The sequence below is a fragment of the Tauraco erythrolophus genome, chromosome 14 (genome assembly GCF_009769465.1).
Source record: "Tauraco erythrolophus isolate bTauEry1 chromosome 14, bTauEry1.pri, whole genome shotgun sequence".
In the NCBI taxonomy this organism is placed as follows: Eukaryota; Metazoa; Chordata; class Aves; order Musophagiformes; family Musophagidae; genus Tauraco; species Tauraco erythrolophus.
This window is the reverse complement of record NC_141478.1, coordinates 3398133-3413993: the sequence shown is the minus strand read 5'-3', so window position 1 is coordinate 3413993 and position 15861 is coordinate 3398133. Positions and strand designations below refer to the sequence as shown.

The following is a 15861-nucleotide window of genomic DNA, read 5'->3' as shown; positions in this document are numbered from 1 at the left end:
TTTGGAATGGCGAGTCCTTGAACTGAGCTGCCCTGGCACAGGCTCTGCCAGCTCTGGTGTGACCCATTCCCAGCCAGATGCTGGTGGGCAGTGGCTCATCCCATGGTCCTGGCCACCGCTCCCGCTTCCCAGCTGCTCAACCGCCTCGCGGAGAGCTAAAAATATACGTCTGTGTGAGCGATCACTATAGCTACGGCAGGGGTCAGCCAGAGAGGGCAGCTGGGCAGCGTCACCATGACCAGGAGGTGCGGCGGCTCAGCAAAACGGGCAACACGGAGGGGACAGGCAGGGACAGGTCAGGACTGGCAGGTTCCCGCTGGTGCCTCCGGTGCAGATCCCAGGATCTCCCCGTTTCTCGGTGTATCGAAGCTGGAGCACGCCACAGCCCCTAAGAGGGGGTTCACTTTGCTCTCCACCACTGGCATTTCGGCAGGGGATGAGTGACCAGCAGCTCCCTGCATCTCCCCACCGCCCCACCACCGAGGAGGACGCCAACGTCTCAGCCTCTGGCTGCCCCGAGCGCTGGGTCGAGCCCCGGTTCACGCAAGCGGCGAGGGTCCGCGTGATCGTCACGGCCGTCTTCTTCTTGCTGGCGGCAGGCAGCAACGCGGCGGTGCTCGGCAGCTTGCTGAAGAAGAGGAGGAAGTCCCATGTGCGGCCACTGATCCTCAGCCTGGCGCTGGCCGACCTGCTGGTGACGGTGGTGGTGATGCCCCTGGACGCAGCGTGGAATGTGACGGTGCAGTGGTACGGAGGAGATGTCTCCTGCAAGCTCCTCAACTTCCTCAAGCTCTTTGCCATGTATGCAGCCGCCCTGGTGCTGGTGGTCATCAGCCTGGACCGACATGCAGCCGTCCTCCATCCCTTCTCCCGTGCTCGCCGCCGCAACGGGCTGCTGCTCCGTGCCGCCTGGGCTGGCAGCATGCTCCTGGCTTCGCCTCAGGTAGGGCTCGCTGCCCTCCCCATGTGGTTTGCCCAGGCTGGGGTGGTTTTGGAGATGGGCTTCTCTATCCCGACAGCCCCAACAAGTCCATCCCGATCCATGTGCTCCACCACCACCGGCTTGGTTTGCTGAGCGAAGCAGTGTGGTTGCTGCCTTGGGTGCTCAGCACCTTCCCTGTAGCACCCATTCAGTGCAACACCATAAGGGTGTTACGCTGAGGCCTGGAAAAATCCTGTGTCCACTAATTTTTAGTCCCCATGCACATGATTATCTCCTAAAAATGCATCACAGCACCACTGCAAAACATGTTGGAGCAGACCAAGACAAACCTGAGCAGTTCCTGACCAAAATAACATTTGGTATGGTCCGAAAATGGGATTTCACAGCTGTCAGATCCCATCCACCCTGGCCACGGCCATGAGTTAGGTGCCCAGAGCACCTCTCCCAGCCCAACAGCAACACGGAGGTGCTCTCCATGCACAGCCAGGAGCATCTGCAAGACATGGTGCTCTGTTCCAAAGCCTCTCTGAGTTATTATCTGGTTCTCCATTTCAGCTTTTCCTCTTCCACCTGCACACAGTCCCAGGAGGGAACTTCACCCAGTGTGTTACTCACGGGAGCTTCCGAGCACACTGGGAGGAAACCGTCTACAACATGTTCACCTTCACCACCCTCTACATCACCCCCCTGAGTGTCATGATCGTTTGCTACATCAGGATCATCTGGGAGATCAGTAAGCAGCTAAAGATCAATAAAGGTAAGCAGGTCCCAGTCCTTTAGTGTCCACCATGACTCTATGACAACCTGCTTCAGTCTGGAGCATTGTTGGGTCTATCCCAACACCTTTAATCCAACTAAGGGGTTTTATACAAACTTCTCCTTCCTTGCTGTCTTCTTCTTCCTGTGAACCATGGACCAGATCTTGAGATGGTCTCACCTCTCTGGCAGAAGCAGTTATGGATAGTTATGTTCTCCTGGTTTTCTCCCATCTCCTTCTATCCTTTTGATTCTCTCTGGCAGGTTTGGTAAGAAATCACAACAACCACATCTCCAAGGCACGCATGAAGACCCTCAAGATGACCATAGTGATTGTTGCCACCTTCATCATCTGTTGGACCCCATACTACCTCCTGGGCTTGTGGTACTGGTTCCAGCCAGCCATGATCCAGAAGATGCCAGAGTACATCAACCACAGCTTCTTTCTCTTTGGCTTGCTGCACACCTGCACCGACCCTGTTATTTATGGACTGTACACCCCCTCCTTTCGGGAGGACATGCAGTTGTGTCTCAGGGGCATCAAAACAGCCATTACCAGGCACGAGAGACACAAACCCGTCCCAGTCTCAGAACTGGGAAGAGAAGAGAACATCAAAGATGGTGCTGTAAATGGTGGGGTGACATCAGGGGGTTCCAATGGGACGACTGTGAACACTGTCTGCTGAAGAGACATACCCCCAAGGAGATGGGAGGCACAGCTTTGGAGGCTGCTTAGTCCCATGGGATCATCCTGGAGACTGTCATAAGAAGGTTTGCCACCCAACTTTGGTGAGTGAGGGTCTCTGGCCACAAACTGGGAGTGTGTCTCCTGCCTGTACTCAGGGTGAAAAACATTTGGGAGTATTTAAGGTCATTCTTCCATATCCTGGCAGCCCCGTGACAACCAGAAGATGGTCCTTTCTGTACCCTAGGCGTGCTCTAGCCCTGATTCTGGGATCAAGCATCTGCCACACTTCAGCATCAACCCTTGGGAGGAGACACGCTGGCTCCTCCACGGTCCAGGGCCACGTGTCTCAGGGTGGCCAGTCTGTAAGTGCCCTTTGCACCTACACTGAAGCATGGAGCTGCACAGATGCACAGCGCTGCGTGGTGTCACCCTGATAGGCTGCAGAGGTGCCATCACAGGCTTTTACTCCATTTCCTCCACCCGCTGTAGGAAAGGCTCTCTGGAAAGTTTTGCTCTCCTGGCTCAGAGCCCACCTGGTTAACCCATGGCCATGTGTGAAGCCCTGGGAAGGATGTAAATCTTTGGGGAGCAACTAATGCAGGGCCATTGCTCCCTGTGGGAGGCCTTCATGGTGGGGAGGGAGAAGGTGCTGTGGGGATGGAGGAGCTTAGGCAAGAGGGGTATGATGAACCACAGTGGGATAGAGTGGGATGGGATAGAGTGGGATGGGATTGGATGGGATGGGATGGGATGGGATGGGATGGGATGGGATGGGATGGGACGGGATGGGACAGGGTTCCTTCTGCTTTTTGGACATAGCCATAAGTGAAAACGGTCCCTGCTGCCTTGTTCTGGCATGCAGGGGTGGTAGGAACACATCCTTACATAGCAGCTGTCTGGGACACAGGGTTGACCAGGAGAGAGACTATTTGGGGAAACTGGAGAGTGAAGACCAGCCCTGACACTATCAGCCCCTCTTGACTGTCTCTGTCCCCATGTCCCAGGGCACAAGCTGGCAGGTCCCAGACCATGCGCTGGGCTGTCCCCATACATGCTTTGCCCTATGGACTGGACCCAATGCCAGCACCTTGTCTCTGCCCCGAGCAGGGTGGGTGCGGCCACCCCACAGGTGATGCTCAAGGTGTTCCAATGAGGAAGGTGATGGGAAACACCTGTGGGTGGGTGGGGCCCATCAGCACTCATAGGTGCCAGCTGGGTGCTGATGGTCCTTGGCTGCACTATGAGGGAGGCTGCTGGAGGGGACTGGCTGAGCTGTGGTGAGTAGAATGGACTTTTTTGCTTTTCATCAATGTGCCAGAAGTTGCTTTTGAAGGTAAAGGCCTCTCCTCCGGGTGTGGATTGAAGAGGTGGCTTTGTTCAGCTGTGCTGTTCCCTTATATGTAATTAGAAATAGTGGATTATTTATTTGTTTGTTCTCTGCTGATTGTTGTTAAACGCATTTTTTGCTTTTGAAGAGACATTGAGTTTTGAGTCAGGTGCATTTGGTATTTTTTTGGTTTTGTGAAATCTTTGGGCAGTTCAGGAGCTTTGGGCTTGGCAGGAGGCTGTTCTTTGGGCGTTTTTGCGGCCACTGCAGCTTTGAATGAGCATCTGGGCTTTATCAGGGTGAAAGAGCTTTTTTTAAAAAACAACTCTTGACTTGCTGTGGTTGCGTGCATAGGGAAGCTGGGAGATGTCTCCTAAGAAAGCAAATCTCCTTTGGGCAGTGATGGGGCTTTCTTGACTCTGTCTCCAAGAGGGGATGGACCTCTGTGGGTCAGAAAGGATTTGGACTGGTCTCCCAGTGCCCCAGCTAACAAATTATTAAAACTAGAGAGGTGGCAAGTGGTGTTTGCAGGTTGACTGAGGCTGGGCAGTGAGGATATGGGAAGTCACCCCATCGGGGTGATGCCAAGCTGTGGATGGGTGTTGAACTTTTACCTTCCTCGATGCTGACTATCATTTACGCTAAACGTGCTGCCCAAGGAGAAAAAAAAATCAATTAGGGCTGCAGGAGCCCAGACTGGCCAGTGGGGATTAGCATGAGCCCTTTAGGAAGCATCCAAGCTCCAACGAGATGCGTAGTCACCGTTTGGCTTTCCTGGGCTCGTTCTGCTCAAGGTTAATTACACAACGCTAACGGGAGCGGGGCTCGCTGCTGCCAGGCTGGCTCGGCTCGACCATTGCAAAAAAAAGAGTTTCTTGTAAGGTGATGGGAACAACTTGTGGTAGCAGAAGCTAATTCATTCGTCGGCCACTCATTTGGCCCCTGTGTTTGTATTACTGAAGATCGCTGACGGGAGGCAGACCTTGAAGATGTGTTGGTTTTCTGGCAAGCCTCAAATAAGCAGGAAAGTGTCTTTAATCTCCTAAAAACATTCGTCTGCTTTCTGCTGAGTGGGAGAGAACAGGTCCAGCTTTGCTTTCTCACTTAAGACCACTCCTCTCCTCTTGTACAGCAGTAGAAGACTTGGAGACCTCCTCTGAGGAGCAAGAGGCATTTTTTCCCTTGTGGGAGGAACCCATTACCTTTACACCCCATGGGTACGTTGAAAGGGGAGAAGCAAGTTTGGCTTTAGGTGAAGAGTAGGAAAATCAGGATGCTGGCTAGGATAGACACCTTGATCCTCGGGGAAAGCGTGGCACATACCTTGGAATGCTTGCAGGTGCTCCAGCACTGCTCCTTCTGCCCACGTCTTCATACCTTGCCTCCTGTTGCTGCTGTTCAAGGCTGACATTTTGGGAAGCCCGGAGCGTGGGCAAGGTGCCCAAAGTGACAGCTTTCACGATAGAAGGAAAATGTCACTGGAAGAGCGTGCTGCCAAGCCGTGTGCCCAACACAAGTGGGAATGGGGAGAAGGCAGGCAGCACCTCCATGGGGGAGCCTCTGGGTCGCTGGGGATCCACCCAGGTCTGGGTGCTGCCAGAGATGGACTGAAGCCCAGGCCTGATTTGAGTGTCCTCTCGTTTCTGATTCTGCGTGTCTAAATCCATTCGTGCTTTAGAGAGCAAAAGATTTTTTCCATCACTCATCAGGAACACAAAACCCGGAGCCTCGCTCCTCCCTGGGGGGGAGATCCTGCTTTCTGCCATGGTTCCCCCTCTCCCCATGTTGTCTCAAACGCTGGTCTCTAACAGCACCTGCCCTCCTCCTCAGCTGGCTCCTGAGGTATCTCCATATATATATTTTATATAATATATATATAAAACCAATACTTATATTGTAACTATTCTCCTCACAGTCACAGCAAGACCAGATTTGTCTGACTCGTTAACAGTTCCTTAATATTGACCACAGTAATGTAATGAACATACAGAGGGATCTGGACAGGCTGGCTGGATGGGCCAAGGCCAATTGTAGGAGGTTCAACAAGGCCAAGTACTGGGTCCTGCACTTGGGTTACCACAAACCCACACAACGCTACAGACTAGGGGAAGAGTGGCTGGAAAGCTGCCCAGTGGTAAAGGACCTGGGGGTGTTGGTCAATAAGATGGCTGCATACGAGCCAGCAATGTGTCCAGGTGGCCAAGAAGGCCCAGAGCATCCTGGCTTGTATCAGAGATAGTGTGGCCAGCGGGACCAGGGCAGTGATTGTCCTTCTGTACTTGGCACTGGTGAGGCTGCACCTTGAATCCTGTGTTCAGTTTTGGGCCCCTCGCTGCAAGAAAGACATTGAGGTGCTGGAGCGTGTCCAGAGAAGGGCAATGGAGCTGGTGAAGGGTCTGGAGCACAAGTCTTATGAGGGAACTGGGGTTGTTTAACCTGGAGAAAAGGAGGCTGTGGAGAGACCTTCTCCCTCTCTACAACTACTTGAAAGGAAGTTGTAGTGAGATGGGGGTCAGTCTCTTTTCCCAAGTAACAAGTGATGGGACAAGAGGAAATGCCCTCAAGTTGTGTCAGGGGAGGTTTAGATGTGATATGAGGAAGAATTTCTTCACCAAAAGGTTTGTCAAGCATTGGAACAGGCTGCCTAGGGAAGTGGTGGAGTCACCACCCCTGGAGGTATTGAAAAGACATGTAGATGTGGTGCTGAGGGACATGGTTTAGTGGTGGACTTGGCGGTGTTAGGTTAACAGTTGATGATCTTCAAGGTCTTCTCCAACCTAAACGATTCTATGACTCTATATTAATAAGCACAGGTCGCTCTGTATTTTACAACTCCTCGACCTCCCCGTGGGCTGCTTCAGACCCAGCGCTCCTTTGTTCGGGAGGAAATTCCGGTTCATTCCCCGCCAGCGTTTTTACAGGACCGTGCACGTTCCGAGAGCCCCGCAAGTGGCTTAAGAGGTTAACGTGGACCTTGGGTTAATTCATACTATTGTTAGTTACTCGGCACAATACTCGCATTAATTCAGCTGGCTGCGTCTCGCCACGTTGGGAAACACATGCTGAAATCAGCGGGGGGCACACAGACCCAGCGTGGGAGGGGGGTACTCGGTGTTTTGCTGGCCCGCCAAGGTAGGATCTGAGCACCTTAAATGTCTCTGTTTTCCCGTTGGCTTTGAGGACAGCGTTACCTCGCTCCGCAGATGGGGAGCTGGTGCGCCAACGAGGTTGTGCCCGTGTCCATCAGGACTCAGCCTCTACCTGCAGCCACCTCTTTCTTGTGGGTCTATTTAATCTGTCCAAAGCAGAAAAAGGCCCTTTTTTTTTTTTTTCCTTTGATACCTGCTGATTTAATCGCAGTGCTGGACTGTGCGTGTCTGCCGCGAGAGCCCCCGCAGTACTTTTCTCTCTGGGGATGCAGCCTGGAGCAACTGGTGCGGAAGATCAGCTCGGGACTAGCTCCCTACGCAGACACTTTGGAAGCCCCACGCTTTGGAAGCGAGCTCAGCCGAATGGCTTGAAGCCAAATAAAAGCCCAGACAGGCATTAGGAGATGGTGCTGAATGGCTGCTATGCCTTCAATCCTTTTGCTTACTCTTCAGAAACTTTCCTCTGCAAAGAAACCTGAAGAAACACCCCACAACTGCTGCCCAAGCTCCTCCTTTAACAAAGGGCTCCTGATAACCCATCTGTTCCAAAAGATGTTTCGTTTCCAGACATATCTTAACAAAATATCCTTTAGATAGCATCAAATATCTCTAGGTTTTCTGGCTGGCACATCACCTACCCTAAACTGACTGCTGGCGTGAGTCCAGAGGAGGCCACAAAGATGATCCAAGGGCTGGAGCACCTCTGCTATGGAGACAGGCTGAGAGAGTTGGGGCTGTTCAGCCTGGAGAAGAGAAGGCTCCGGGGTGATCTTATTGCAGCCTTCCAGTACTTAAAGGGGGCCTACAGGAAAGCTGGAGAGGGACTTTTTACAAGGGCGTGTAGTGATAGGACAAGGGGTGATGGCTTTAAACTGAAAGAGGGGAGATTTAGATCAGATCTAAGGAAGAAATTCTTCCCTCTGAGGGTGGTGAGGCACTGGAACAGGTTACTCAGAGAAGTTGTGGCTGCGCCATCCCTGGAAGTGTTCAAGGCCAGGTTGGATGAGGCTTTGGGCAGCCTGGTGTAGTGGAGGGTGTCCCTGCCCATGGCAGGGGGGTTGGAACTGGATGATCTTTGAGGGCCATTCCAACCCAAACCATTCCATGATTCTATATATAATGTTGTGCCATATATAAAACATGCTGAGGTGGTCCAAAACTGGGCAAATATTCCCAGACATGTTTCAAACCCCAAGTCTCTGCATTGGAATATCAAGGAGGAAACTACTGTAAAGTTTGTGCAATAAATTGGTGGTTTATGTATATTTTAATTGCAAATCAGCACTATAATTAGCACGTAAGTTTCTACGGCTGAGGCAACGCAACGTGCTTTAACAGTGAGCGTTATTAATGGACTGTAAAAGGCAATGGGGAATTGGATTATAATGTTCTTGTTTTGCAAGCTGTATGGTGAATAAATAAATTTGTTCTGGCAGCAAAATTAACTGGAATAAATGCTTCTAGCTCCATCCACCAAGAAGAGGGGTTGCTGTAAATGAACTTGTTCTCAGCCTTGAGTTAGAAAACCTGATTACCAGGTCATTATTTCTGGCAATTAGGTACCAGAACAACATCAGAGAAAGAGATTTTCTCTGAAATATTTTAACGGGTAAGGTAGTAATCATAGACTCATTTGCTGGAAATATGTGATGAGATTTATATTTTTTTTGTGGTTAGGGTTCACTGTGCAATGAAAACCTGCGTTCATCAAGTCTACGATTAAAAGCTAGATTGCCAAACTCAAACTGTGGCACATATCTAGCTTTTTTTTTTTGCCTGGAATCCCTGTGCTCTTCATCAGGTTTATCCCTTGCCCAGTCACTGATGAGAGGACAGCCCTTTGCTCTTTTTTCAGTTGCAGGTAGTTGTAGGTTGCTCTGTAACAACTGCAAACGCAAAGGACTCGGACAGAAAAGGGAGAGCATTGCCCTGTTTATGATGCACAACTAACTTGTGCATAACTACATGTGTGTTTCCAAACAAACCCCCGAAATGCTGCTCTTTAAGATCAGAAAAGATGAATCTGAGAGATACTAAGGTTTTACACACCAGCATTAAGCCAAAGCACTTTGCAAACAGGAAATAGTTGGCATGTTACTGCTATTTAGTCCATTTGTTTGTAAAGGGAGGCTGAAAACTATTTGATACAGGCAAAAATTTTGAACCAGACCTCAGAACTCAGGCAGCTCCAACCCCAAAAAGCCTGTCAGGTGGCAGCGTCAGTGAAATGCTTCGCCCTCTCCCTTCTTGGTGCAGAAACTACAAGTGGAAGGCAGTTTGATGGGAATAATCCTTATTAAGCATTGATGCTGAAGGGCCTGAGTTTGTTTGATCTGCCCACTAGCCAAGGACAGGGTAGATCACAGCTGAGAGCACAAACCTTGTAGATGTTTTACAGGGGGGGAAAAAAAAATCATACTAGAAACCATTTAAGTTCTTCCATGTTGGTGGTTGTTTTATTTGTTGTTTTCTTACAATCATTATGCTCAAATATAAAAACTCCTGGCTAAAGACAAAATTAGTTTTAAAAGTGACCCCATCTGCACCGATACACACTAAACGTCACTAAATTCCATTTCTGAAAACAAAGTGATCAGACTCCCTACAGGTTGCTTTGCCTGACATACAGAAAAATCCTCTTTTCCAACTTGTGCACACATGCCTCAGTTTGACAGAAAACAATTACACCTGAGTGTTTCCACGCTTAGTTTTCATTAATTTTAAATAACTTTCTCCCGTGGACCCTTAACAATTGGTTCATGCTAAGCTGCACCACTGTGATCCTTTTCAGCTGTACTGGGCATCCTCACGAATCACAGGAACACAGAAATAAGAATAAATGGAAAGATGCCATAAGGACAAGATATCGGTGCCAGAACCGGAAAGCTCCAGGCACCTTTATTTCCAGAGCTCTGGAAGAGATGCAGTGCATTGCAGATCAGCTATTATTAAGGCACGTGGTGAAAATAACAGTTTTTCATCTCGGGCAATTCATCTCTCCGAGTCAAACATTCTGTGCCAGTAGTAGACGAGGGCTGGCGAGTTGCTGGCCCCTATCACTATTAGCAGCAGGAGGTACAGCATCATCATTACGGCAAAACGGTGGGTGTAAAACCAGGAAGATTGACTAGAAGGCCTGAAAAGGGAAAAGTGCATGGATTCTGTCAGAGATGTGCGAATACCTTGGCAAAGAGCACCTGAGGTTTTGTCATTTCGAACGGTTAAGCTCACGCAATAAAACCAGAAAGTTGTTGCACAATCCCTGTAACTACCAAAGCCTGATTCCCCACCCCTTTTCCCTAAGTCTCCATGCACAACCCTGTCCTTTCTCTTCATGTTCACACCTTTCTCTGTCACTGGTTTGGAGCTGTCACTGTCGCTGCCCAGCCCGTGCACCCACTTTGACCAGCTGGGTGAATGCTGCCCCTCAGGACAGACAAAGGCAGGGCTAACACTGCCCTAGTTTTAAGAGCTGCACTCACCAGAGTTTCCTTTGTTTTCTGCCACAAACAGATTATTAGAGCCCTCAAAGATACCAAGTGCTTACAGGTCTGGTGCAAAAGCAAATTTAGCTGAGCCTGGGAGTGTCAAAGAGTGAGACAGACGCAACTGAGCAACCTGGTGTAGTGGAGGGTGTCTCTGCCCATGGCAGGGGGGTTGGAACTAGATGATCTTTGAGGTCCCTTCCAACCCAAACCATTCTATGATTCAATATGATGGTGTAAGCCTTATTTCACAGGAAACAGACTAAAAACAAATCCTGGCAATGCAGCTTATCTTTCTTGTTTTCTGTTGCTTTTCAAAAATGAGATGTGTTTATCTGGCTGTCATAGCGTGCTCATCACTCTGGATAGCTGAGCTCTTACCTCCTATGCTGCTTCTGTGAATATACTAGTAAGTATTTAACGCGTAAAAGCTGATTGTTGGTGACAACAAAGTATTTCTGTGGTACATCACCCCCTTCGCTGTTTCTCACTCTTGCTCTTTTTCTGTCTATTTCTCCTGAATCTGCATGGGAAGAGAAAAGAAAAGGTCTTTTGGGGAACAGAAAAGCCAAAAAAGAGACACAAAACTTCAAGGAACTGTAAAAAAGCAAACAACCAACACCCCCACACCCCTCCACAAGAGTGGGAATGAGATCACCAAAGACCTAGTCTTGGTATTCCCCTGAATTCCTTAGCATCCAGGAATAGTCCGAAAAGTTTGCTTGAGGCTATACCACTCCTAGTCATCCTCGGTATGGATGGCATCATGGCTCAGACCAGGGTGATACGGAGGCGGGTCTCCCTCGCAGTGCTTGAGGAGCTGCTAATATTAACAGGGAAATCAAAACAACATCAAGGACTGACTGAGCCCTGCAAGCAGGAAGCCATCAAAGGACAAGGACAATCTGAGCAGAGGCTTCCTAGGCTTCTAATAAAGCTCGTTATTGGTACGTTTGTGATGCTTCTGTTCCACCATCACGGATGAAATGATCAGGCATTAGGGAACGTGATTTTACCACGCTACTGAAACTAGGAGAACCAAATGATGCCACCCAAATATTTTCTACCCCATATTTATATTATTTTAAGAGAAGCTTCACAGACAATGAGGCTGTTGTGTGTTTGTTGAGGGGTTAATCAGAAAATGAGTCCGCAGCCAGTTTCTGCTGAAGGGCATCCACACTCCATATACTGCCCTGTCTATGAGACAGCACATCTGCACAAAGCTGAAATAGGCCAAGTGCTAAGTGAGAGAAGAACTACACATAGTTGTTATTGCAACAGACTCACCTTTCTTTTTCACTTGACACTTTACATCGGGGTGGTCGATGATCTCGCAAACCGCTACGCAGCTAAGGACAGAGCCCAGCGCGCTTCGCTGCCACCCGAGACCATGAGGGCTATAAAGGAGAGCCAGGCTCAGGTCACTGGTAAGATAGGTGCCTTCACCAAACAGGGATGTCTGAAACGGAGCAGAAACACATCCTAAAATCCTGTAGCACAAACTATAAACAACAGACAAGTGTTCTTTACTTTCAGACTGGCTGTTCTGTTTCGGAAGGTAAATTACGAAAGGCTTTTCTGACCTGTGCTGGGCTTGGTCCATGCACTGTTTTTGTCCTGGCACAACTTCTTCAGGGTGGGGCAGCTGCCCTCTTCCATTCCTCAAATTAGCTGCCTGGCACAGCCCTTGGTGTAGACAGATTCATGCTTTCCCGGATTTGGATTTAGTTTGCCAGTGTAAGTATTTTATATCAACATGACTGCGCTACTGTTAGAGGCGTTTCATGGATTTATTGAGACTGCCATCATTCAAATAATCCAGCCTCTACAAGCAAGACAAGGCTTTGCTCACATGTAAATCCACGCTTTACTAGAAAAGAAGTACTTTTCTGTTGTGAATTCCTTTCAAATACCACTGTTTTAATAGCTTTGAATCAGAGGATTTGCCACTCTGGCTATAATTATTAATCCAGTAAGTCACCTGTACCTGATAAACCATTATTATAAAGAATGTGGGGAGAAAGACACGCTCCAGGTTAACTGGAAGGCGAAGCAGCTGCTGTGTCAGAGCTGCTTTACAGATGACACAAAAAGCCAGCAGTCCCAACTGCCTTTCCGTTGAAAATTGAAGGGGTACAAATCCTATGGGATGTCTCCCTTAGCCAGGCCATTTAAAGAAGGCTCCATTTGCAAGCAGCACCTAAACCCTAGTTGATCTAAACTTGAGGCCAGGCAGGGAAAATCTCTGCATTGTCTGGGTCACTGTCCTCCTCTGTGCCCAGGCACTTTCCAGCTGCAGGCTGTCAGACAGGCCAGTATTTTCCAAGGCATTACACTTCCTTACAAAGAAGCAAAGGATAGCTGTAATTTGTCACACTGAAGAAAAGGGGTTTTTGCAGCTTCCAGTTTTTACCCTCAGGCTGCACTAGAAAATCCAATACAACCATCCACGAAGGCCTACGCTGAAGTGAAACCAGCAGTATAAGATCATCAGCACATTTCATACCCCTAAAGGAATTTGGGCCTATTTTTAAAAAGCATCACTAGCTGCAAGTGACCAACAGAAGACGGTGCCAATACCAGGAGCCTCACCCTGTTCAAATGGCAGTGCAGGCCATTGTGCAGTATGGAATGGAAGTTCTCGAGGCGGCTCCCATGGAAGGCATAGATGAGGTCCCGCTCTCCCTTGGTCTCAGCAAACTTGATATTCATTTGGTCGCAATACACGATCTCAAAGAGGTAGTCCGGAGCAGGAACTGCAGCCCCAGAGATTCCTGTGAGTTCCTGGATCTTCTCATACTCAAAACCAGGAAGGAATATAAGTGTTGGTTTATGGGGTTAGATTACTCATTGGAAATTTTGCTTACTGTCCCTTAGTCTTTCATACTGCTTTATCTATTTTGCTTATATTTTCTGCATTAGAATTCAACACTGTCAAAATTCAGAAGGAGTAAACAGACAGTAAAAATTCTGACAGTTTCTTACTATCAAAGCTAAACCCTAATTCTTCTTTCCAGAAAAAAAACCTCAATTTGTGATTATGAATTAACTGATGATGTAAGGACAATATCACAGCTCTATTTTGGCTACTAAGACAATATATTCATCAGCTGATCTTGGAAGAGGGGGAAAAAAGTGAAAACAGAAGTTGTTTTCATCTTGCTACTAATGTCTACAACTACTTTGATTCCTGTTACAGAAGTATCTCACTGGCTCTCAACTTCCTTATTTTTGGGGCAGTATGCAGAAGCACAAAGTTGTCTTTCTCAGTGAGAAGCAGGACCTAGCTCCATTACACCTGAGTTGGACTATCTTGGCCCAGAACATACATGTACAAGCTACGTTACTGGGAGTAACCAGCTACAATCACTGCCTGTTATCAACTACTGACAGTGTAACTACTTCTTCCAATCAGTGTTCCTGAAAATTTTATTTAAAAACCGAAACAAACAACCCTCTCTATACGCGGAAAAAAAGATGGATTCACGTTGAACTGCCAGGCGCTCACAATAACCAACAACTTCTGGCAGGAGGAAATATTCTCTGAAGTGCAAGTTTGCTTTAAAAGGCAAATTCTAATCAAGACTTTCAGAATTCAAAACTTACCTCCTGTTTCTTAGTACTTTGTATCACGAAGACCTTCGACGATAAAATCCAACTAAACAAATCCCAGATCCTTTTCTCTGTGTTTGGAAAAGACTCCAGAAGTTCTTTCAGGCTTGGTAGAGCGTTGGTATCTGCAATCTAACCAGCCAGGCGTTTAGTACCAGCTCCTTTTCATTATGATTAAACAGAGACCTCTAGTGAAAACAAAACAACATTTCACCCGCACAGGTTGTAAATTGAAAAGCAGTTTCCGTTCTGAGATACAAACATGTGTATCCAGTTCGTGGGAAAGTTCGTCACTTCTCCTAAAAGCAAATACCGGACAAGTTATAAAATATTTATATTTACCATCAACATCTGCAATGTACCGAATAATCAAACAAGCTCCTGAAAGAAAATAACCTGTCACAGCGGGACAAACACGGAGGGTGTAAACCACAAACCCTTCAAAATTAATTTGAATTTCACGTAGGCCAAGCTCTTGCGACTCTTCCCGTCTCGACGCTGGGTTTGGAAGTCACCAAGCGTGGGTTTATGTGGTCGGAATCCCAAATGTGCTTTAGAACCTGGATTCCTCGACCGGATAAACAATCCCTCGGGCTGCGCCCGTAACCCCGCGCTCCCCGCAGCGGCCGCAGCCCCCGCACGCCCGGCCGCCGCTCCCCCATCCACGGCTGTTCCCTCCCTCCAAAGGCGGAACGGCGTATTCCCGGTTCGGATACGCACCCGGGGGCACCGGCACTCACCAGCCCCTCGAAGTCTTTCGCGTCGCCGCTCGCGTAGCGGCCCGGGAAGGGCCTGAGCGCCGAGTCCCGCCGGTAGCTCTGCAGCGCGGCGGCGAACAGGCTGCAGCGCAGGTCGGCGGCCGGCGGGTCCCTCCCCGCCGCCGCCCTGACGCGGGAGGCGGCCTCGCCGGGGCCGGGCCCGGGCGGTGCCATGCCCGGCGGGGGCTGCCGAGCGGCCGCCGCTCCCAGAAGGCGACGGCTCCCGCCGGGGCGGCGTCGCCCCTTCCGCTTCGCCGCCGGGGCCGCGGCCTGGCCCCGCCGCTCCGCCTCCTCCGCACGCCGCGCCGCCGCCTCGGGGCTCGGCTGCTCCGCCCGCTGCTCGGGGCGGGGAGGAGGGAGGCCCGGTGGGAACGGGAGGCCCGGCGGGCAGCGCCCCGGGCCCCGGCTGCGGGGTGCGGGCTCCCATCGAGGGCGTAGCGTTCGTGCGGAGCAGCGGCGCTGATGAGCCAGAGCGGGCATGCGGGGAGGCTGCTGTTCGTGTCAAATTTGGGTTTGTGCAGCTCTGGTTTTAACAGGCTTACACGACAGTAAGTCGAAAGCGTGCAGGTGCTGTTAGTCCGTCGCGGTTCCCTTTATCGTCCAGGCTTGTAGCCTCAAAGGATGAATCCGGGTTGGTTTGAGTCATCTCCTGCAGGCTGTTGTTGCAGAATTAAGGGTGAGGGATTTGCTTTTTGATGGAACCTTTTACCAGTGGTCTCACCAAGTTGCCTGAGATTGGGGCCCAGTCAACGGGGTTTTAAATCCTTCCTCTTCCTCTCTGCAATACAGACACAACGTTAGCGCTCTGAAGCATCTCGCCAGTTCCAGGGTGCATTAAAAGTCACCATCAGCAGGGTGGAGGTCTCCTCAACCCGAACTCTGTTGTGCAAGTTACTTTGACCAATTTTGGAAACGTATAGCCGTATTAAAAGTCTTCTAACACCTTTCTTGGTTTCCTCATTCAGGAGGGATATTGCACATACCCGTGGAGTAACTGATACAGGCGCCGCACACGCAGACTATTGCAGATGCTCAGAAAAATGTTAAGGTCGCTTGTGGATACCCATTATTGGGCTCTCACCCTGCAACTGGATCCTCAAAGACTGCCTTGCTCTTTTTCTGAGCTCTAATTTGCAGCCT

The 15861-nt window shown here is 49.6% G+C and overlaps 2 protein-coding genes across 2 annotated transcripts; one reads left to right on the top strand and one right to left on the bottom strand.

The window, feature by feature from the left end:
- The first annotated feature begins 436 nt into the window (after positions 1–436).
- On the top strand, positions 437–2385 carry LOC104381848 (gonadotropin-releasing hormone II receptor). The gene is made up of 3 exons (XM_009989670.2): positions 437–943; positions 1499–1700; positions 1964–2385. The coding sequence occupies exons 1-3, from the start codon at positions 437–439 to the stop codon at positions 2383–2385; spliced, it is 1131 nt and encodes a 376-aa protein (XP_009987972.2).
- A 6931-nt stretch (positions 2386–9316) lies between these two features.
- Positions 9317–14895, bottom strand: PARP16 (poly(ADP-ribose) polymerase family member 16). The gene is made up of 6 exons (XM_086620363.1): positions 14704–14895; positions 13958–14095; positions 12944–13150; positions 11639–11810; positions 10730–10871; positions 9317–9999 (listed from the first exon to the last, which is right to left on the bottom strand). Exons 1-6 carry the CDS (start codon positions 14893–14895, stop codon positions 9855–9857), a joined length of 996 nt encoding a protein of 331 aa, XP_086476489.1. The 3' UTR covers positions 9317–9854.
- Positions 14896–15861: the final 966 nt, after the last annotated feature.